The sequence below is a fragment of the Dryobates pubescens genome, chromosome 5, assembly GCF_014839835.1.
Source record: "Dryobates pubescens isolate bDryPub1 chromosome 5, bDryPub1.pri, whole genome shotgun sequence".
NCBI classification, from domain to species: Eukaryota; Metazoa; Chordata; class Aves; order Piciformes; family Picidae; genus Dryobates; species Dryobates pubescens.
The window spans coordinates 46,430,578-46,454,006 of NC_071616.1; the positions used below are offsets into that span (position 1 = coordinate 46,430,578).

The window sequence follows — 23,429 nt, forward strand, 5'->3', positions numbered from 1 at the left end:
ACCCTGCTCCGTGAAAATGGAAATGCAAGCCCTGCTTTCCCCGACACTTCACTGCTTTTGCTGTTTTGACCAAAAAGCATCTGGGAGGGGGAGGAAGGAAAAAAAACCCAGCACCTAGTGATGCACAGAATGCTTCCTGCAATGCCTTAAACAGTAGGGGGGTTTGCCTCTAGGGTAGAGAGAACAGGCGAAGAACTGCTCGCTCTGAGCTGGCGAAGCGGCGCAGTTGGCTCTGGCAGTGAGGGGGTTGACTGACAGTCTGCAGTGCAGTGGAGTTAGCTGAGCTCCCTATATGGCTGTGGATTAGCTATATGCTAATACTGATAGGAGAAGAGCAGCCCTGCGAGCGCGGCGCAGCGAGCTGCCGCTGGAGACGATCGGAGAGTCTCAGCAGAGCTGACTCCTCAAGAGCCATGGCTGAAGGGGGCGAAGGAGTGGAAGATGAAATACAGTTCCTACGAACTGTAAGTACCTGCTTTTGGTGTGCTTTATTTTTTTCACCAGGTCATGCAGGAGAGGATTTTCCGTCTGCTGCGTATTCCTTGGCTGCCGTGTTGAAAACGAAGTGTTATTTCCGTGCTGGGCTCTGCCGGGTGGGAGAACTGAGGTAGTCGGAGGAACAAAATAAAGCAGGAATGAGAGCTTTAGTAGCATCAGCCAGTCTCGGCGTGTTCTTGAATCTGCCAGTTTGGTCTGAGGAGCCCCATTTCCGCTGTAATCCCCTGTGTTTGAAGCGTCCTCGTCAACTTTGTGCTTGGGTTTCTAAATGTAGCACGCCAAATATCTGACCTCTGAAACTTCTGTCTGGCTTAGATTTCACTGACATTAACAGAAGCTTTGCAAATAGGACAGCCTTAAAACGATGAATAAACCGAGCAAGCCCTTGATGACTTCTTCTGATAAACATGCCCGCAGAAGCACACTCCCGTGTAGGGAATGCCAACAGATGTTGGAAGTCAGGGCTCAGGGAAGGCTTGGAGCCTTTTCTCTGCTGAAAAGCAGCTTGTTTGAAAAGGAGAGGAGGATTTCTTGGGGCAGGGGTGCTAATTAGTGAAATAGCCTGCACTCGGTGTGATTTTATAGAGAGAGCCCTCACACCATTCTTTGCTAAGGCTTCGCACAAATCTAATGCGACAACCCATTTGGACTTTCCAGCAAGTTAGTTCTCAGCCATTCGTTTCTGGGGTGGGGATCAGCTGCTTTTCCTCTCTCATCTTCTGCCTTTCATTATTCCTGCCCTGCATGACTGGGAGTGTGTTGTTGTGTAACTAGCGTGAGAAACCTGCTACTGATGTGTATGTTCCCTACTCTTTCCATACTCTCTATACCTCGCATTTAACACAAATAATGTTGCAGAAGCAGCCTCCTCTGGGGCCCAGCCAACTTTCACAGGGCAAGTCTTCAAAATAAAGCATTTTGAGCACCCAGAGTAGGGAATTGCAAGGCTGGTTTCTGGGAGGCTGGGAATACTTCTTTCTGGCAATTAAAGGTTGGAGAGTGGCGATGGCTGCTGCTGCTGCTTATGTAAATTGTTTAGATGTGAAGAAGTGCCAGTGGCACTTTGAAGCCTGGGAGGATTTCATGGGGGGGAGGAAAATGGATAATCACAATGAAGGATCTCCTTCAAACCCCCCCTGCCCCCCTCCCACTACCCTTTTTAGAGGTGTCTGTGTTACTCAGTTTAGTAGATTACTCAGCTTCCAGACCAGAGCTCTAAATGAAGGTCCTTCCTCCTTTTACTTTCCAAGGTGCAGCCTAAACAGAAGTCTCCCTCAGTAGTGGAGTAGCTTTACCTATTCCCAGGCAGCCTGCATGTGCTACATGAGATGGCAATTTCTGCTGCTCTGACCCATTCTCATGCTGGTAGAACTCCACTGCACTTCCTTCTAACGAGTGAAACAAAGTGCAAAGCAAAGGTGAGGGCCAAGAAGGGAACCAGCAAGAGCGAGACTGTGCATGAGTGGTCCTTTCACCAAGTCTTGGGAAGCCTTTTGCAGGGAAAAAAACATGGAGTAGATTTCTGTCTCAGAAGCTTCTCCTTGCAGTGAACAATCACAGCAGTTCACTTCTGTCTCCTCTCCATTCTATTCTATTGATTATAACTTTCCTCACCTTGGTGGAGAAGGGATCGGTTGTTGTTTATACACAGAAGCAGGTGTTGAGTGCTACAGTGCTGTAAGCCTTCAGTGCTTACAGCTTTCACTGTGGCCTGAATGCTCTCCATACAAAAATGCAGTACAGGAGCCCTTTAGAGCCCTTCCAGTGCAGCTGTTGTTTAGTCAGGATCCTCTCCACCTCAAAATGTTCCTGGGAGTTTGAGTTGCTAATGAATGCTTCTCAGGCTTGTGCAGGTGAATCTGCTGTGGAAATTGTTCACCTCCATATCCTTCTTTTTGAGTCTGTGGACAGAAACCTTCTGGATGTTTTAGGCTTTCAGGGACAACTCTTTCTCAGTGAAGTATAAAGCAAAATGAGATCTCTTTGGGAGCTCTAATTACCCTGCAGTATTTTCTGAGGCAGCAAGACATTTTGTTTCTTGGAAGTCGAGCAAAATTAATCTGTGCTTTCCTAAAGGGAAACTTTCCCTTTGTGTCCCCTAGTTTTGTGGTGGGTAGGATGTGTCTTTGCTTCTGGAGCCAAACGATTGCCTCCTTTTGTGTGATGTTTCCAGGCTCCCTGATGTCACAGAAGGGCTGGAAGCTCACTGCTGCCTAAGTGGTAGCTCTGTTTGTTTCTGGGGAGCAGCAAACTTGTGTCCATGTTTATAAACCTCAATGGAAAGCTTTTCACTGTCACTTTCTGTTCTGAGACATTCCTCATAGCTGTTTAAACTGGCAGCAGTGGGGATGACAATGACTTAAGAACAGAACAAGAGGACACAGTCTCAAGCTGTGCCAGGGGAGGTTTAGGCTGGAGGGGAGGAAGAAATTCTTCCCAGCAAGAGAGATTGGCCATTAGGATGTGCTGCCCAGGGAGGTGGTGGAGTCACCATCCGTGCAGGTGTTCAAGAGGGGATTGGATGTGGCACTTGGTGCCATGGTTTAGTCATGAGGTCTGTGGTGACAGGTTGGACTCGATGATCCTCGAGGTCTCTTCCAACCCTGGTGATTCTGTGATTCTGAGGAGACAGGACAATTGTCATCACTGTCGCAGTAGTAGAATGTCTTCAGTACTTATTTCAAGTGAGGCTCAGCTCTTGGGCAAAGTCTTTCTAAGCAATGAGAGTATGTGCAGGAAGTGTCAGTGACAGCACAGGCACCTGTCTTCATGGTTGTTTCTGATTTAAGTTTGGTATTAACATAAACAAATACACTCTTTATTCCTTCTTACACTGCCCCCCTCCCCGCTGCTCTGCCTTTGCCATGAAGCCTGTGATGTTTTGTTTCTGCAACCAGGTTCAGAATTGTTTCTCTAGTTTTCTAGTGGGTAGCTTTCACCAGGATTTGAGTGGCTGTTCCGTGTACGAGTGCCTCTGTGTCACAGATGGAAGGGAGGAACGCAGCGCTTGCTAGGTGAGGAAGGTGCAAACTGCTATCCCTTACTTTCCTGCCCTTGTTTTGTTTTCCTTTAGGTGACTTGCCCCTATCATTTCTTTGTTGCCCCTTTGTAATGTATGAATCCATGAGAAATTAATGGAAGTGATGCTGGAAGGTGTCCAGAGAAGGGCAACAAAGCTGGGGAGAGGTTTGGAGCACAGCCCTGTGAGGAGAGGCTGAGGGAGCTGGGGTTGCTTAGCCTGGAGAAGAGGAGGCTCAGGGGAGACCTTATTGCTGTCTACGAGGTTGTAGCCAGGTGAAGGTTGGTCTCTCCTCCCAGGCAACCAGCACCAGAACAAAAGGACACAGTCTCAAGCTGCACCAGGGGAGGTTTAGGCTGGAGGTTAGGAAGAAATTCTTCATAGAGAGAGTGATTGCCCATTGGGATGTGCTGCCCAGGGAGGTGGTGGAGTTGCCATCACTGGGGGTGCTTAGGACGAGACTTGATGGGGTGCTTGGTGCCATGGTTTAGTTGATTAGGTGGTGTTGGATGATGGGTTGGACTCAAAGGTCTCTTCCAACCTGGTCTATTCTATTCTATTCTATGTCAGAACACAGGGTAACCCCTGCTGTTCTGCTGAAGGGACAGGAGAGGAACCCTGCTGCCCTTGGCAGTGTGCTTGAGTGAGTGTAAAGTGTTCTTATTCCAACCTTCCCTAGCTACTGGGACTTCACTCCTGTGACACACTGAAAAGTGCCCTCCTTTGGAGTAATCATTCCCATTTCTTTGTCATTGCTACTGCTGCCAAGTTAATCAAATATGGAGTGATGGCTTGAAGCAGATAGCTTTTGTCTTCCTCCATCAAACCCCCTATGACTACACTTGCTAGCAGGGTGCATGATTGGAGAGGGAAGACAAGTCCCACCCCTGCTCAAAGCACAGAGGCAGTTCACAGAGTCACAGAATGTGAGGGGCTGGGAGGGACCTCAAAAGCTCATCCAGTCCAACCCCCCTGCCAGAGCAGGAGCACCTGGAGCAGGTCACACAGGAGCACATCCAGGTGGGTTCTGAACATCTCCAGAGAGGGAGATTTCACAAGCCCCCCGGGCAGCCTGCTCCAAGGCTTCCTCCTGTTTCCATGGCACTTCCTCTGCCTCAGCTTCCACCACTGCCCCTGGTGCTGGCATTGGGCATCCCCCAGCAGAGCCTGGCTCCAGCCTCTGGGCACTCACCCTGCATATCTTTATCAACAAGAATGAGGTCTCCCCTTAGTGTCCTCCTCTCCAAGCTACAGAGCCCTCAGCTCCTCAGGCTCTCCTTGAAAATGTGCTTGTGCTGGAGAATGCTGTTTGCCATCTTGGAGTCCAAGGGGTTGTGGCAACATTAGGTTGGAGGTGCAGTGCTTTGCAATTTTGCCTGGTGTTCATCATATTCATGCAGAGTGTTTTCCCTTACTGTAATGCAAACACACATTTTCTGTTTTGTTTCCCAGCAGGGCTCACCACACCAGTCAGGAAAGCTTTGCCTCCTTTGCCACGGCCCTGAGCAGTGTGTGTGGATGTGTGTGCCCTTAGTGTGGCTGTGCCTTGGTCTGTCCCTGCCTCCTTCCCCAAATGGTTAAAATTCTACATTTCTCTGAGTGACAAAGGCCTCAAGGACTGAGGGTGCCAGAGCCCTGGAGCAGGCTGCCCAGAGAGGTTGTGGAGCCTCCTTCTCTGGAGCCTTTCCAGCCCCATCTGGATGTGTTCTGTGTGACCTGTGCTGGAATCTCTGCTCCTGCTCTAGCAGGGGGGGTGGACTGGAAGATCTTCAGAGGTCCCTACCAACACCTCACAGCCTATGATCCTGTGATTCTCTGACTCTCACTCCTTCCACAGCTTCTCTCAGTGACCTAGTTTTCTGTCACAGACTGAATGTAGTTCTCTGTTACACTTTGTACTGGTGTCACAAAGACCCAGAATAGAATACTTGGATTTGAATCTTTCCCAAGATCGAGTCCATGTGCATGGATTTACACAATGAGCTTGCAGGGTGGGCTTGACCATTTGTGTGTTAAATTGCTGCTCAGAATCAGGGCAGTTGGGTGGTTCATACACACTTAAAGGACATTTAAAGGACCTGGGGATGCTGGTAGAGGAGAAGCTCAACTTGAGCCAGCAGTGAGCACTTGCAGCCCAGAGAGCCAACAGAGCCTGGGCTGCAGCAAGAGAAGCAGAGCCAGCAGGGCAGGGAGGGGATTCTGCCCCTCTGCTCCACTCTGCTGAGACCACAGCTGGAGCTCTGGGGCCAGTTCTGGAGCCTCTGTGCCAGGAAGGATCTGGAGGTGCTGGAAGGTGTCCAGAGAAGGGCCATGAGGATGAGCAGAGGGCTGGAGCTGCTCTGCTGTGAGGACAGACTGAGGGAGCTGGGGCTCTGCAGTGTGGAGAGGAGAAGGCTCTGAGGAGACCTAATTGTGGCCTCCCAGTATCTGAAGGGGGCTCCAAGAAAGGGACCTTGAGGTCCCTCCCAACCCTGACAATTCTGTGGTTCTATGATTTGTGTGTGGATGCACTTTGCTGTCTATATTACTTGAAAATGAGGTGTTCAGATGGTCCAGGTGAGATGGGAGGTTAGCTTTACAACAGGAGCTGTCAGGTCTCATGTGAGTTAGATTTCTCTCTTTCATTAATTTTCACTGCTGCCAAATACCAAAAGTGATTCTCTCATTATTATTATTGTTGTTGTTGCTCCAGGAGTTGTACCAAAGCACTTCAGTCTCGCCAGGATTAGTGTGGCAGAAAATGAGTTCTTTCGATCCCTGTTGTTGTAACAAATCTGTGTCCTCGGTGGTGTATCCCAAATGACATCACAAAAGATGTGTGAAGTGGAAACGTTCAAATAATTAGTCCTTAATGGTCCAGTTTAATAGTTGTGCTCCTGACTGCTTGCTGATGTTGTGTAGCACAGAGCTCTGGGGCTCCTTCCAGTACAGTACAGAAAATCTGCTACATAATGCTCACCAGATAAATGCTTCCAAACAGAGGTGTTGGACAAATGTCAGGCAGTAATGGAAGACATTTCCAGGGAGAAGGTTTTAGCAGTGGTTAACTAAAACCTGGGAGAACATGGGAATTGATCTGAGTTGTCTCTGAGATGACATAAAGGTGATGCAGAACTTTATGTGCTGTACAGGTTGCAAAGGCTAAGGAGTGCCTTGAGATGGAATCAGTGGAATTTTCCCCTTTTGAGGGAGCTGGCAGAGGTTCTGCATGCTGCTTGAACAGCTGAAATGTGCTCCATGGGATTATTTGCACATTAATTAGGACATTTTGTCTCTTGTCACTGAAATGTGCTGCAGTTCACGACCAAGTAGTGTGGTAGGTTAGGGCAAATCAGGAGTTAATCGGTGTACCCACAAAGAGAAGTCCTCCCGAGGCTAGAGAGTGCCAGGGGGATGGGTAGCTTGTCCCAGGATAGTGTAATCTGCTATTCTGTGCTCTTCTCCTGTGTCTCTCTAAGGCAGGGTACAGCCAATTCTCTCTCTCTCCTCCCAGTCTCAGGACCCCTGCACGCTGTTATCCTTATGGTTTGTGGGGCAGAGGTTTTTCCCCTGGCCGTGGCTGGCAGTGAGTTTCCAGCTGTGCCACCAGGCCTGGGGTAGTTGGGGGGAAGTTTGTCCTGCTCTTGGTCCTGCTGAGGCAGAGTGGGGTGGAGGTTCTGGAAGGCTCTGGAAGGTTTAGGCCCAGGTGAAGAACTGAGCCTAATTTGTGAATGCATTTCCTTCAACCTGAGTGCCTTTTGTAAATAGAATAATTGTAAACAGAATTTCCATTTAAGCTTCTGATCCAGCATGGAGCATTTTTGTTTTACTCCTTGGGGAGGGGTAAAACATCTTTTCTGTCCTTTTGCCCAGGGCAGGTCGTGGCTCAAAACCAGGACAAGTAGATGTCCACTGGTCAGTCAATTCCTTTGAGGCAGAGAGTCAAAGAATAATGTTCTACATTCTGTTCCATGTAGCCTGGAAGCTGGTGTGTGCTAGGACTTCAAGTGATTTGGGATTTACATCTCTGTGCACTGAATCTCCACCTTCTGATCCTGTTGCCACCATTTCTAACAGCAGTCTGTACTTCCAAGTCCCCTAAGAAGAGGAACAAAAGTTGTACAACAAACCAACCAAAGTCAAGTCTTAGCAGGTCTCTTCCATTCCACTAAAAGAAAAAAGTCTTTGACATTAATCTCTTTTTGCTTCTCAACTTCAGGCTATCAGCAGTCCAGCTACTTGCAGCCACTCTTTGCTTCATTAGGCTTCAGTTTCTACCATGGAAATCATACTTGGTTATATGAATTTTTCCTGAGTTCAGTTTCTCAGACCCTGTGGTGTCCTCCTCTCTATATAATGTTGCTGTGTTTATTTGTACCACTTTTGTTGCCTGCATGTGTGCTTGGCTTTGGGAGTGGGCTTGGCTTTGGGAGTGGGCTTGCCCAGTTGGGCACCAGGGGCAGCATCACAGAACTGCCAGGGCTGGAAGGGACCTCAAGGATCAGCCAGTTCCAACTCCCCTGCCATGGCCAGGGACACCTCACACTACAGCAGGTTGCTCACAGCCACATCCAGCCTGGCTGCAAACACCTCCAGGGATGAGGCTTCCACCACCTCCCTGGGCAGCCTGTGCCAGGCTCTCAGCAGAAGATTCAGCTTCTGCTTGTTCTTTGCCTAGGTCTCCTTCCCTGCTGAAGGTCTGGGTAATGTAAGACAGATTTGCAATATCCAGTAGCATGCTGGCAGTGTTTATTTCTGATGAAACAGAAATGAGATCTTCTGAGGCTAATTCTAAACCCCTTTCCAGACAGACTTTTAAGCAAATGCTCTCCCCTGCTATTAACACAACACTCATGGCTCCAGACTCTGTGATGAGTCTGATTTTTACCTCTGGCCATGCTGGAGCAGTGGCTTGGTGTCTGTATCAGAGTTACTCAATTCATTTGTGACAGCTGAGCTTTTGGAGTGAAATCACCTGACCTCAGTGGGTATTTCAGGCTCCTGATAAGGAGGAGTTCTGTGGGAAAACTGCACCATGTTTACACACAGAGGGAAATGCTGAAGCCATTCGGTATGTTTGATGTAATGAAAAGTGTTTGAGGTTTATTTAATGGTTGGGATTTCATGGCTGCCTTTGAGGAGAAGAGAGGAAAGTGATCCAGCCTCGACTGCATGATCATTTCATAGACCTTCACGTGATTTGTTGTGATATATTCTTTGAGGCAGGATCTTGGGTTCTCTTCCCAGCTTGTGCTACAAACACAGAATGGGTGGAATGCTCATGCTGCCATACCTTGCAGTTGAAATAAGAGGAAGGCAAAAAGAGGCTATGAGAAGGCTGAGAGATGATATCCAGCGTGCTGTTAAGTAGTGATTTTTACTCTGTAGTTACAGAAGCGATTCCAAAGTAGATTTGCTGGAGCATGAGAAGCAACCCCACACCCTGCTTTTTAGTGTTCTGGAAAAAGCATTTGCTAGGTGGTGGTTTGTTGAAAGAATCCATCAGGTAAAGGGGAAGACAGAGGAGAGGTGGCAAAAGGGGTGGCAGGGGTAACAGCGAGGCAATGCAGACTTGCGTCCTGGTTAGTTGGAGATGAAGGCTAATTCCTCTCACTGAAACTGAGGGTGGTTGAGTTAGGGGCACACCTCTACAGGTCTTGTCTACAGGCTGCTGTTGGAGATGGTACCTTGCTGGGTCTGTTTCTCTGATACCTGCCTTAGAGATTGGACTGCAAACCTACGAGGAGTAACGTTCAGAGCTGCCTTGTACAGCACTGCATGGTGCAGCCATGTCCAGAGCTGCCTTGTACAGCACTGCATGGTGCAGCCATGTCCAGAGCTGCCTTGTACAGCACTGCATGGTGCAGCCATGTCCAGAGCTGCCTTGTACAGCATTGCATGGTGCAGCCATGTCCAGAGCTGCCTTGTACAGCACTGCATGGTGCAGCCATGTCCAGAGCTGCCTTGTACAGCACTGCATGGTGCAGCCATGTCCAGAGCTGACTTGTACAGCACTGCATGGTGCAGCCATGTCCAGAGTTGCCTTGTACAGCATTGCAGCCATATGCAGAGCTGCCTTGTACAGCACTGCATGGTGCAGCCATGTCCAGAGCTGCCTTGTACAGCACTGCAGCCATATGCAGAGCTGCCTTGTACAGCATTGCATGTTGCAGCCATGTCCAGAGCTGCCTTGTACAGCACTGCATGGTGCAGCCATGTCCAGAGCTGCCTTGTACAGCATTGCATGTTGCAGCCATGTCCAGAGCTGCCTTGTACAGCACTGCATGTTGCAGCCATGTCCAGAGCTGCCTTGCACAGCATTGCATGGTGCAGCCATGTCCAGAGCTGCCTTGTACAGCATTGCATGTTGCAGCCATGTCCAGAGCTGCCTTGTACAGCACTGCATGGTGCAGCCATGTCCAGAGCTGCCTTGCACAGCATTGCATGGTGCAGCCATGTCCAGAGCTGCCTTGTATAGCATTGCAGCCATATGCAGAGCTGCCTTGTACAGCACTGCATGGTGCAGCCATATGCAGAGCTGCCTTGTACAGCACTGCATGGTGCAGCCATGTCCAGAGCTGCCTTGTACAGCATTGCAGCCATATGCAGAGCTGCCTTGTACAGCACTGCATGGTGCAGCCATGTCCAGAGCTGCCTTGTACAGCACTGCAGCCATATGCAGAGCTGCCTTGTACAGCATTGCATGTTGCAGCCATGTCCAGAGCTGCCTTGTACAGCACTGCATGGTGCAGCCATGTCCAGAGCTGCCTTGTACAGCACTGCATGGTGCAGCCATGTCCAGAGCTGCCTTGTACAGCATTGCAGACATATGCAGAGCTGCCTTGTACAGCACTGCATGGTGCAGCCATGTCCAGAGCTGCCTTGTACAGCATTGCATGGTGCAGCCATATGCAGAGCTGCCTTGTCCAGCACTGCATGGTGCAGCCATGTCCAGAGCTGCCTTGTACAGCACTGCATGGTGCAGCCATGTCCAGAGCTGCCTTGTACAGCATTGCATGGTGCAGCCATATGCAGAGCTGCCTTGTCCAGCACTGCATGGTGCAGTAACATGCAGAGCTGCCTTGTACAGCACCGCATGTTGTATGATGTGCAATGGTAGTACCTGTATGGATCTGAGAGCTGGCAGTCAGGAAGGAAGGGACAGGGACAGCCTCTGCTCCCTTGTGCCCTGTGACAGGAGAAGGGGCAGTGGATGTAAACTGCAGCAAAGGAAGTTCCATCTCAACATAAGGAAGAACAACTGCACTGAGAGAGTCCCAGAGCCCTGGAGCAGGCTGCCCAGAGAAGGTGTGGAGTCTCCCTCTCTGGAGACATCCCAGCCCTGTCTGAGTTCCTGTGCTGGATTCTGAGAGTTGCACTTTCACAAACTGCTTCACATTGGCCAAGTGTACACCAGCTACACAAAGCAAGGTTCCCTACATGAGCTCAGGCAGCATGCTTTACTGCAGTCTCTTTAAACAGCTTCAATTTAAAACCAAGAGATGCTGTTTCCAAAGGGAGTCAGTGCCTGTGTTACAGTACTGCCAGTACAGTGTGGTGCAGGACTGCCCTTAGTCATGATCAATTTAACTCCTAGGACAGAGCTAACTAACTCCTTGCCTGTTTGTTTTCCTGTCTTGATTTTTCAAGTGGGGGCTGGTGGCTTTTTATTTGCTTGTTTTGTGTGTGTTTGATGTTTTTTGGTGGGGGAGGGTATTGGTGTCATTGCAGGTCCTCTGAAATAACAGCAAACCTGCTACAATCAAGCAAAACTTTTCAATGTCACCTTAGAATGTGAGCTTAAAGCCTTCTGGGTGGATCTGGGAGCGTGCATGAGTCCTGAATCAATGCTGCAGGCATACATTGCCTGATTTCCCCCGAGCCCCACTGGTGCCTGTTGTGAGGATTTGTTTTCTGCTCCAGCTCTGCTTCTTTTTATAACTGAAGGTGGATTAGTATCTTCGGCAATAAAGCAGGAGTTTGCTCCTGGACCTGCCACATTTGTGCAGAATGCAGCAAGTGGGTTGCCTGATCTCTGTGCCTTGTTTCTGATCCTCTGCCGTGCTAGCTGGGTATGATTCATGTTGAAATCCAGCTGTGACTACTCCTTCTTTCTCAGTTCCCATGGCAGTGCTGTGACCACACAGCTGAGTGCTGCCAGGTGCATTTAGACACAGATTCCAAGAAATTAAAGCAGAGTTGAGGGAAGGGAGGGGAAGAAAAATAAATTTAGCATGGAGTTATTTAGAATATGTTGAATGCAATTACAGGGCACTAATTTCAAGTCACATGTTTCTTGTCTTTGTCCCTGAAACAAGCATTTTCCCAAACAGCAGATAATAACAGTGCAGAAACATAACCACACAGCCCTGGAGACAGTAAAATTACCATCTCAGTTTAAAAACCCAAACCAAACACTCTTTAAAAGATTCAGAAAGAAAACATGAGGGATTAATGTATTAATGTGGGCCTCCATGAAAGTTTGGGTTTACTTCTTCAGTGTAGACATTTAAATGCAAGGATATGGAGCTGGTGGAGCAGCTCCAGAGGAGGGTCATGAAAATGCTCAGGGGGTCGGAGCAGCTCTGCTATGAAGGAGGCTGAGGGAGCTGGGGATGTTCAGCCTGGAGAATAGAAGGCTCCAGGGAGACCTAGTAGCAGCTTTCCAGTACCTGAAGGGGCTACAGGAGGGATGGAGAGAGACTGTTTGCAAAGGCCTGCAGGGACAGGACCAGGGACAATGGTTTGGAATGAGAGCAGAGCAGATTGAGATTGGATGTGAGGAACAAGTTCTGCACCAGGAGGCTGCTGGAACACTGCCACAGGCTGCCCAGGGAGGTGGTTGAGGCTCCATCCCCAGAGATCCTCAAAGTGAGGCTGGACAGGGCTGTGAGCAACCTGATCTAGTTGGGAATGTCCCTGCTGACTGCAGGGGGGATTGGACTGGATGACCTTTGGAGATCCCTTCCAATCCAGACCATTCTATGATTCTGTCTTTAGTGTCATTCAGAAGTCACCAGACCATTCCTATGTCTGTGAACTAGGAGGGTGGAGTGGGTTTGGGGCTGGAAGATTGAAGTAGTGTCCCAGCCATGACTTTGAGCGAGTGTGTGTTGTTCTAGTAGCAGAAGACTTTCTCCTCTGGAATATTTACTGTGCCTAACTTCCAGCAAACTTGTTTTCTGGAAATCACAGTGATGTTCTGAAGCACAGCTGGCAAGTATGTGCCATCCATAGTTCAGTGTTAGGATATGCAGAGGCAGTATAAAAACCTGCAGGAAAATGGTTATTTTTATTGAATTATTCCCCCACCCCCACCCCGTTCCCTCCTGGATCTGCTTTTGGTAGCCTCTCTCTTGCAGCACGATGCCTGGCTGTGTTTGTCAGCCCTCAGACACCTCCTGTGAGTCAGTTCTCAGGCTTAACAGATGTGGTTCAGCTGTAAATAGGAGCTGATGGCCAGTTTGGTGATGAGGTCACCTCTCTTTCCCAGTTCCCTCTCCTGGCACATCATGTCTATGGTGATGAGTGGCAGCTTGGGTTGGTAGAAGCAATGGCAGGGGGGAGATTGGCATAAGGTGAAAGATTCAGTAGTAACATCAGGTTTGTTGCTCCTGCTGGGCTCTTGTCCAAGTCAGCAAGTGCTAGTTCCTCAGTCAGACAAGTAGTCAGCACACGTCTGAGCTTTTCTTAGCCCACAGCAAACATCTCTGTCAATCTTTTAGCACTTCAGCTACTCCAACACTCGAGCAGGGTTCTCCTAATCCCTCGTACCAGAGAACCAGCTTCCCTTGACCCGCTTGCCACAGCCTGAATTCTCTCCAACAAGGCTGTGATGGAGAAGACCTGCAACTTAAATAAAAGCCTTTACAAATTGCTTGTACAAACAACAGAACTTCAACTCGGAGCCCTTAAGCAGCTGTTTAGCAGCAGATGCAGAACTAATTTCAAACACCAAAGCCTGAACATGCTTTCAAATTGCATCAGCAGTGCCATGTACAAAAGAGAGCACAAGGATCATCGAGCTTAGAGCATATACTAAAGTGCCTCAGATGATTCACTAAAATGCTTGAGGCTAAATGACTTCCATCTCCCAAGACTCCCTCTGAAGTTCACCGCTTCATTTTCTATCTATGGAACATGCCCAGAGGATCCATACACCTGGTACATGTTAAAGATATTTAATGTCAGTAGTCTATAGAATTCAGAAGCTGTTTGGTAATGGATAGAAATGTCCAGAGTCAGTGCCTAGTCAATTAACATTTTGCTTTAATCCCCCCCAACCTGTCAGTCTCATAGCTCAGCACAGCCTTCTTCTCAAATGCGTGCCCATTTCAGTTGCACTTTCCAGAAGATCTTTATGCTTCCTGTGTAGCCACAGCTGGGAAATGATGTGGAACTCAGCCTTCATTGTCTTCATTTACTTTAGTTGCTTTATTGCCATGCCTGGAAATAGTTCATAGGCTCATGGAATGGCTCAGGCTGGAAGGGAGCTCAGAGCTCAGCTGCCCCAACCTCCCCACCATGCCCAGGGACACCTCTCAGCTACACTCAGCTGCTCAAGGCCTCATCCAGCCTGGCCTTCAGCACCCCCAGGCAGGAGGCAGCCACAGCCTCCCTGGGCAGCCTGTGCCAGAGTCTCAGCAGCCTCCTGCTGAAGAACTTCTTCCTCAGCTGCAGTCTGACCCTGCTGTGCCTCAGCTTCAAACCATTCCCCCTTGGCCTGTCTCTAGACCCCCTGATGGAAAGTCCCTCTGCAGCTTCCTGCAGGATCCCTTCATGTCCTGGCAGGCAGCTCTGAGGTCCCCCTGGAGCCTTCTCCTCTGCAGGCTGTTACAGGTTGTCTGCTGTAAGGGAAGCTACAGGGAGTGGCTGATGGTGACCAGCAGCACTTTTGATGGAAATGTGGTCTGAAAGCTTTCCAAAGTGTCAAGAGGTTTCTCTGGGTGACTGTCCCTGACTTTTACCCTAACTCTGTCCTGGGAGTGGGTGAAGTAGTTACATACTGGAACCCTGAGCAGTCAGTCCCTCAACACTGACACTCAACACCTTGATTCTAATGAGTAAGTATTCTCAGTGGAAGCAGAGAGGATTGATGATTATTACAGTAAAAGTGGCAATTAAGCCTTCTTCAACTGAAATCCAGCAGTTTCAGTGACCCTTCTGCTCTTGCAGCTGCATCAGGAGATTCTATCAATGAGTATCAGTTGGTGCACCAGGCACTGGCAATGACAGTTATTCATCCTTGGGTTTATCCAGGGTTGGTTTATTCTGTGTCTTGTGACTATTATTTGTTTTTCACTCAGGCTATCTATAACCTTTTAAATCTTCTTTCCATAAAATGGAAGTAAGGCAAAATGCCAACCCTCCCTCAGTCTCTCCACATTGCATCTCTTACTGTGCAAGGTTATGTGGATGGAGCCTGTTTCGGTTTTAGGATTATCCTTGAATTTCTGATTTATCAAACCCATAACAGCTTTTTCCCCAGTTTTTTTCTCCTTTATCTCACTAAAAGTATTGATGTGTGGGTTTGGGTTGTTTGTGTGTGGTGGCTGTTGTTGTTTAATCATGCTACTGATGTGTTTCTTATACTGTTTAAATCCTTTTAATATATTGATTTTTATAAAGATGGGGGAAAAATTGGTTGTTTTGTATACCCATAATAAAATGAACTACACAAGCACATAAAGAGCCTTCAGTAACAGAAGTGTGCTAATATACTGTTGGGTTTTAGAAGAGGAGAAAAATTCAGCAGCTATTACAGGACATTTACCCCACCTTTATGGTTATGAAACAATGATTTTATGTGGCATTGCACAAACAAACTGCCTGAGCAAAGCTGGTTTCATACAAGTGAATACAGTGGTGGAACTGGAGAAGAGTACAGGATGTGGGGTTGTGTGCTTCACTGGTGATGTGAACATTCACAGGGTCAGAGGATGTTAGGGCTTGGAAGGGACCTCTGAAGATCATGGAGTCCATAGAGTCCAGCACAGGTCACACAGAACACATCCAGATGGGGCTGGAAAGGCTCCAGAGAAGGAGGCTCCACAACCTCTCTGGGCAGCCTGCTCCAGGGCTCTGGGACCCTCCCAGGGCAGAAGTTCCTCCTCATGTTGAGCTGGAACCTCCTGTGCTGCAGTTTCTATCCATTGCCCCTTGTCCTATCCCAGGGTGCAGCTGAGCAGAGCCTGTCCCTTCCCTCTTGACCTCCAGCCCTCAGATATTGAATAGACATTGATCAGATCCCTCTCAGCCTTCTCCCGACTGAACAGCCCCAGGGCTCTCAGCCTCTCCTCTGCAGGCAGTGCTGCAGTCCCTTCAGCAGCCTTGGAGCCCTCCATTAGCCATTCTCCCATTGTCTCTTCACTTTTATGGGTGAAATAGTAAGAACTTAATTTCTCAGCTTGGCTTGGTGGAGAACTGCTTTGCTTTGCTCATGCAGATCAGCCTGAGGTTCAGAGTTGTGGCAGTTCCATGTTTTGCACCCCCATCTCCTTCATGCACCATATTTAGCATGCTCATGTGGTTGTGAATGTTAAGAGTTGCATAGAGCAGCTTCTGAACTAGCTAGACATAAAGAGAGGGTGGGGTCTGAAAGCTCTTGGGATGATAAAGTCATTCCCTGTAAGCCTTGTTTGAACAGCCAGATTGCTCTGCCAGCATGTAGAATGCACTCCAAGCTGTTAGTTGGGCTCCCTCAAGGAGTTAAAAAGCAGATTACCACTTGCAGCTACACTTTCCTCTTCTGAAAATAAATTGATGATGTCAAATCATTTACCTTATTAAGGAAGAGGATTTCACCAGAAGAGAAAACGATTTTCCTCCTCATTTTTGCTTTGAAATGCCACAGTTTGATGAGTCATTGTGGATGGCCTAGCAGCAGAGAAGTTGCAGAAGCTGCTGTTGATGACCTTTTCCTGATAACCAGAGGACAGTTCCTCTTTTCCTGTCATACCCCAGCATGAGCAGTAGGCTCTGAGGTTGTACCCACTGGTTCTTTGTTACTGGAAAAAACACCACCTTTGGAGAGAAGCTGGACCAGAATCTCTTCTCTCTGTGAATGGTTTGCAATGCAGTGAGCCTGGTGGAAGATTCCAGACTCACTGTGAGCATATTAAGTTTTATTTCACAACAGAAGTTAGGTTTTGTTAGAAAGACTTAATCTATTTTTATTAGCCAGGCTCTTCCCAAGTCAGCTTCTCTCAAGGTTGACCTTAGGCTTAAATAACATCATTGACTAAATAAGGGCCTGCAGATGAGGCTCCACTTGCCTGGCAGAGTGGCACTGCGACCTTTCTTAGCCTTGCCACCACCAAGACCATCTAGAATCATAAACCACAGCATTCTAAAGGCTGAAATGCATTCAGCTCAGCTTTAAAAATGGGGGGCAAAAACCTTAGAGGAAAACAAGCAATCAAGCAAAACCAACCAAACACAAACAAAACCCCAACCAGCCCCAAACCCAACCCAACAAATGAAGTGCCAAAGTGGTGACATGCTGTCTAGCTGATGTGAGATGTAAGTGCACTGTTTCTAGTGCTGCTTAGGAAACGAAATGCTTAATCTCCTGGTCATGCAATCTAGGCTTCCCCTAATCCATGTGCTGCTTTTGTCTTTCACATCTGTATGTCTTGATTCTTAGTTTGTTTCTCTAAACACCAGGCAGTGGTAAGAGAAGTCCCTGATAGCATGGGACTGAAGGAAGATCATCCTGACCTCAGTCAGTGTTAGTTAACGATATCGACCCTCGTGATTTTCATCCCTCCCTTAAACCTCCAGCACCCAGAGCTGTGGGGAAGAGCCCTGTCAGCAAGCTGTGATTTTAGCTCTCTTCAAACATCAGATTCAGGCACTAACTGCTCTGTGCTCTGCTTTCTCTCCCTATCATTTCTTGCAGCAGGTGTTTTCACTAGGAACTAGAGCTTGCAGTTGGTTCAAGAGAAGGCAGCTGAACGCCTGTGCCTCTCAAGTGCAGTTGTGGAGAGCAAAGGCACAGCTGTGGTTGTTATCTACATGAGGAGCAGCTGCATTGTGTGGCCATGGCAAATGTAGGGAGCTTGGAGCAGAGCTGAGTGCCCAGCAGACCATGGCACTGCCCAGGAGCTGTTTCCTTTGGCGGTTGAGGTGCTCTCTCAAGGGTAACTTGCCTCTCCTTCTGTTCATGTAGAGATTCACCTGGTCAGGGTTTGTGGCATACTCGACCTTTCTTTTGATCCATGAAGTGGTGGTGGGTTCTGTGCTTTTTCATCCCAACCAAGTGCAAGATTAGTGGTTTGACTGTAGGGTCACAGGATCAGAGGATGTTAGAGGGTAGAAGTGACCTCTGGAGAGCTTCCAGTCCAAGCCCCTGCCAGAGCAGGAGCAGAGAATCCAGCACAGGGCACACAGAACACATCCAGACAGGACTGGAAAGTCTTCAGAGAAGGAGACTCCACAACCTCTCTGGGCAGCCTGCTCCAGGGCTCTGGGACCCTCACAGAGAAGAAGTTCCTCCTCATGTTGAGATGGAACCTCCTGTGCTGGACTTCATATCCACTGCCCCTTGTCCTATCCCAGGGTGCAGCTGAGCAGAGCCTGTCCCCTGCCTCCTGACCCCCAGCCCTCAGCTATTGATAGACATTGATCAGATCCCTCTCAGCCTTCTCCTCTCCAGACTGAACAGCCCCAGGGCTCTCAGCCTCTCCTCCCCAGGCAGTGCTGCAGTCCCTTCAGCAGCCTTGGAGCCCTCCCTTGGCCTCTCTCCAGCAGATCCCTGTCCCTCCTGAGCTGGGGAGCCCAGAGCTGGATGCAATATTCCAGGTGGGGCCTCAGCAGGGCAGAGTAGAGGGGGAGGAGAACCTCCCTGGATCTGCTGGACACACTCCTGAAAGGACCCCCTTGGCCTTCTTGGCCCCCAGGGCACATTGCTGTCCCATGCAGAACCTGTAGGGTGACTGCACATTCACCCTGTAAGGATTTTGGGAGGGGTACAGAGGGTGAGGAGTTCCAGGGTCTGCAGAAATGTTGCCTTTAACAATGTTGGGCAATGTGCTGCTGTCCTAAAATAGTGAGCTGAAGGCCTGGCAGCACCTGCTTCTTCCCGGGGTGGTTCTTCTCCTGTTACAGTCTGCTATGTGTGGAGCCCCTGCACTTCGCTCTGGTCACTCTCTGTTCAGGACATGCATAGTTTGCATGGCTCCTGTGACTGCTGGCTCTGCTTGCACCACTGCCTGCAGGCCTGGGCTTAATTTATTTGCACCTTGGTCTAGTGTGGAAGCAGAACAACCACTGCTTATGTTACACCCAGCAGGAAACTTTTCAGTCCAGTGATCTCATGATGGACAAACTTCAGAGACCTACCTTAGACCATGTCAGATGAATCATGAGTAAAAGGGGGGTTAGAGCAGGGTGTCAGGGAGTGATAGGACTGGGAGGGATGGAGCAAAACTAGAAGTGGGGTGATTCAGATTGGATGTGAGGAAGAAGTTGTTCCCCATGAGGGTGGTGAGAGCCTGGCACAAGTTGTCCAGGGAGGTGGTGGAAGCCTCATCCCTGGAGGTGTTTGCAGCCAGGCTGGAGGTGGCTGTGAGCAACCTGCTGTGGTGTGAGGTGTGAGGGGTTGGAACTGGCTGAGCCTTGAGGTCCCTTCCAGCCCTGACAATGCTGGGATTCTATGAGTGGGTTCTGTCTGCAGGGGAGGTCCATCTGTGGGAGAATGTGGATGATTCCCCAACCAAAACAAACCAAAAGCCCAAAGGTGAACATTTTGTGCATAGCCATTTCGAGTTAGTACCACAAACTTGTATCAGAGATGGAAATGTGCCTGAGTGAAGGGATGGAAGCTAAAGGAGAGATGAGTTGTAAAATACTTCATTGTGCAGCTCAGAAGGCAAAAAGTGTCCTAGGCTGCAGCCAGAGGAGTGTGGGCAGCAGGGCAGGAGAGGGGATTCTGCCCCTTGGCTCTGCTTAGACCTCACCTCCAATCCTGCCTCCAGTTCTGGTGTCCCCAGCAGGAGAAGGACACAGAGATGATCCAAGGGCTGGAGCAGCTCTGCTGTGAGCACAGGCTGAGGGAGCTGGGGCTGTGCAGCCTGCAGAGGAGAAGGCTCCAGCGGGACCTCAGAGCTGCCTGCCAGGACCTGAAGGGATCCTGCAGGAAGGCTTCAGAGGGACTTTCCATCAGGGGGTCTAGAGACAGGCCAAGGGGGAATGGTTTGAAGCTGAGGCACAGCAGGGTCAGACTGGAGCTGAGGAAGAAGTTCTTCAGCAGGAGGCTGCTGAGACTCTGGCACAGGCTGCCCAGGGAGGCTGTGGCTGCCTCCTGCCTGGGGGTGCTGAAGGCCAGGCTGGATGAGGCCTTGAGCAGCTGAGTGTAGCTGAGAGGTGTCCCTGGGCATGGAGGGGAGGTTGGGGCAGCTGAGCTCTGAGCTCCCTTCCAGCCTGAGCCAGTCTGGGATTTAATGTGGTAAGAAAGAAAAGGAAAAGACTTTGGAGCAATTATCCCACAGAGATGGGTTATGATATTTTTAGTATTCCAAGAGGGATAGTAAGACTGGGGGGGGGGGGAGAGGAAAGGATGTATGGGGGTAGACTTGACTAGGGAGACAAAGAATTTTATAGTCAGTCACTGTGGGTGTGCATTAACAGAGAATATTGATGAGGAGGATTGGAAACAGAGAGGCTGAAGCACAAGTTCATGTGTATTCCCCTTCGGTTCTTCCTGAGGCTATGGAAACCAGAGAGAGAACAGCTGCCCTCCTGTCTGTGCCTGCTTGAGTCATCAACCCCTGAAGAAATGCTGAGGGCTTGCAGGCTTTTTAGTCCTTTTCACGTGTAGGGCTTGCCAAAACTGGGAGTCTACAAAGGAGTTTGCTTGCCCTTGATGGAAAATTACCAATAAGGAGATCCTGCCCTTGGAAAGGAAAAGCTCCAAAGGGGAATCCTGATTGCAAAATGAGCAAGGCCACATCTGCCTGAATGCAGAAGGGATGCAACAAGTGGGTGAGGACTGCAGAGAACACTGCAATTCTCCTGTCCCTACTCCTCAAAGCTCTTCCTGGGTTCTTGTTCAGGCTTCTGAAGTCACTGAGGTTTTGTGTGCTTTCTGCTTGACTCTTCTGGAATAACTGAGCTGAGTTTGTTCAGCCTGGGTTCGTTCAGCTTGCTTGCATATGACTGGATCTTTGGTTTCCTCACAGTTTTGTCATCTCTTATTTATACTCCTGCTGAGTGACTCTCCCTTAAATATAGGTGACAGCCACCTCGTGGACAGTGACATTCTTTCCTATTTCCTTGTCCAGGACTTGCTCAACTTCCATAGCAAGGCCATATTGATGTATTTTAAAGAGTATAAATTCAACATAGAAGCCAGCCTTAAAAAGAGACAGCTCCACTTTCAACTCTCTTCTGAAGGCTGCAAAGTCTCTTGGCTGTGCCAGGAGTAGAAATAGCCACAGGCAACTCTCTAGCCTTGAGGCAAAGGGAAAGCACACAACCTGCATGCAGACAGCTAAACTAATTCCCCAGGGTGGGCTTCTCTGTGCTGAATGGGAGCAGTTCCTGGGCTGTTTGGCACCCCAGGTCATGCTGAGGTGTTTCCTGGCAAGGTGGGGGTAGGGTAGGTTCACAGCAGTGTATTTCCCCTGCTCATGCTGAGTTAAATGAGGCTGGTGTCAGTGCAGTCACTCTCTGTAAGTGTCAAGCAGTTCCTGGTCTGTATATTGCCATTAAAGAGGACTTCATGCTGCTTTTGGATACCCTTGAGGGTGTTCTTGTCTTTTTCCTTTCCTGGTGGGTATATTTCTGCTGGGTATCACATTTTAGCTTATAGGAAATGTAATTCTTCTTGAGTAAGAAGTAATTCCAGGAATATCTGTCCTCCTTGCAGCATCAAAAGGATGAATCATAGAGCCATTTGGGTTGGAAAAGAGTCCAACTGTTAATCTAACACTGCCAAGTCCACCACTACACCATATCCCTAAGTGCCACCTCTTCTAGATACCTCCAGGGATGGTGACTCAAGCTCTTCCCTGGCCAGCCTCTTCCAGTGCCTCACAACCCTTTCATTAAGCCTACAACCTCCTTTCAGGTACTTGGAGAGGTCTCCTCTGAGCCTTCTTTTCTCCAGGCTCAACAGCCCCAGCTCCCACTCCTCACATGCCTTCTCTAGACCACTTACCAGCTTTGCTGCCCTTTGGATATGCTCCAGCACCTCAGTGTCCTTCTTGTAGGGAGAGGCCCCAAACTGAATGCTGTACTTAAGGTGCAGCCTCACCAGTGCTGAGTACTGGGGGACCATCACTTCCCTGGGCCTGATGGCCACACTGTTTCTGATACAAGCCAGCATACTCCTGGCTGTCAGGACTACCTGGGCACACTGCTGGCTCATCTTCAGCCAGCTCTTGACTGACAGCCCCAAGTCCTTCTCTGCTGGATAGCTTTCCAGCTACTCTTCCCCAAGCCTGGTAGCCTTGCATGGGGTTGTTGTGTCCCACTGAGCTTTTGTCTTTGAAATGACAACATAGCCTGTGGTTGCTGAACAGATTCCATGGTGCCACAGAACGAGAGGGTTTCAAACTATTGATTCTTTTGGCCTGTATCAATTGTTTCTATTGAAAAATGGATTCATTCACTACTGCTCAGATGATTTTAGTAGCCAAGTGAAGCTGCTTACACAGGCAGGCTAGCTGCTGAAGAAGTGAACCTGTCTCCAAAAGAAGAGTTGTCCACAGAGTGGTCCCATCTGGCAGGGTACTCCTGGATGTTAGGTGTCTGGCGGCACACAGCAGCTCAGTATCTTCACCACTCAGTGGTGAAGCTGGCAGTGAAAAACCATTGAAGCTACCGGCAGCAAGCAAAAGACCCTCCCCACCTCAGTGCCAAAGCTGCTGTGACAACTGAAGGTGGGGCTGTGCACCTTGTGCCAGCAATGGGACTGCAAACTTTGGTGCTCCAAAGCTGATTGACACCCTCCAACCCTCCTGCTGTGAATGCCAAAGGTAGGAAGTTGAGATAGAGCTCTTCTTTGCCTGCTGAGTCAGCTGAACAAGAGGGGACCTGCCCCTGCCCCCTGACTTCAGTACAGGGCAGAGGGGAGAACTGCTCCTGTCCCCTGACTTCAGTACAGGGCAGAGGGGAGAACTGCTCCTGCCCCCTGACTTCAGTACAGGGCAGAGGGGAGAACTGCTCCTGCCCCCTGACTTCAGTACAGGGCAGAGGGGACCTGCCCCTGCCCCCTGACTTCAGTACAGGGCAGAGGGGACCTGCCCCTGCCCCCTGACTTCAGTACAGGGCAGAGGGGACCTGCCCCTGCCCCCTGACTTCAGTACAGGGCAGAGGGGACCTGCCCCTGCCCCCTGACTTCAGTGGCATCGTAGCTGAGAGCAGGGCACTCAGAACACAATGCCTGCTTATCACAGAGTGCTGCTTTGTTGTCCTGGAACTTGCAGAGGTTCAGGGCAGGATCTCTGACCAGCGTAGCAACAGCCTCACAGTCTGAAAGGTCACTTCTTTGTGAGCAGTGTTAGGAGGCTGCAGTCTCCTCTGGTCTTAGAAGAAATGCAAAGCATCTCTAGCTTAGCTGCCCCATGCCCAGCCCTGCAGAGCTGCCTAGGCCTGCACTGTGCCAGCAGTGACCTTTCCCAGCAAGACTGCAATGTGCTGCCTTCTATTCTGCAGGTGGTGAGCAATCCTTTTGGGAACAGCCTCGAGCACAGCACCTTGTTTCACTCTGAGCTCATCCTTTGGGGTGATGTGCATTATCTTATTGACAGAAAGGTCTAGAAACTCTGTGGAGACCTTGCTCACCTCCTCTGAGCCACGGAGGAGGAACACATAAGCTGCTTCTTGCAGCTCAGGGTATTGGTAATAGTCTGAGCCTCCAGAAGCCAATGCAATGTTCCAAGCACAGCTGGGATCTTAACAACTGGCAGCACAGCCTGATGATGCCCAT

The 23,429-nt window shown here is 49.4% G+C and overlaps 1 protein-coding gene across 1 annotated transcript in view; it reads left to right on the forward strand.

Annotated features, from left to right (window-relative positions):
* The first annotated feature begins 310 nt into the window (after window positions 1-310).
* Window positions 311-23,429, forward strand: part of RYR3 (ryanodine receptor 3) — a 236,232-nt gene continuing 213,113 nt past the window's right edge. Inside the window, exon 1 of the mRNA XM_054162126.1 lies at window positions 311-464. Within this exon, the coding sequence (XP_054018101.1) occupies window positions 312-464 (153 nt within the window). The 5' untranslated portion in view covers window position 311. The remainder of the gene's footprint in view (window positions 465-23,429) is intronic.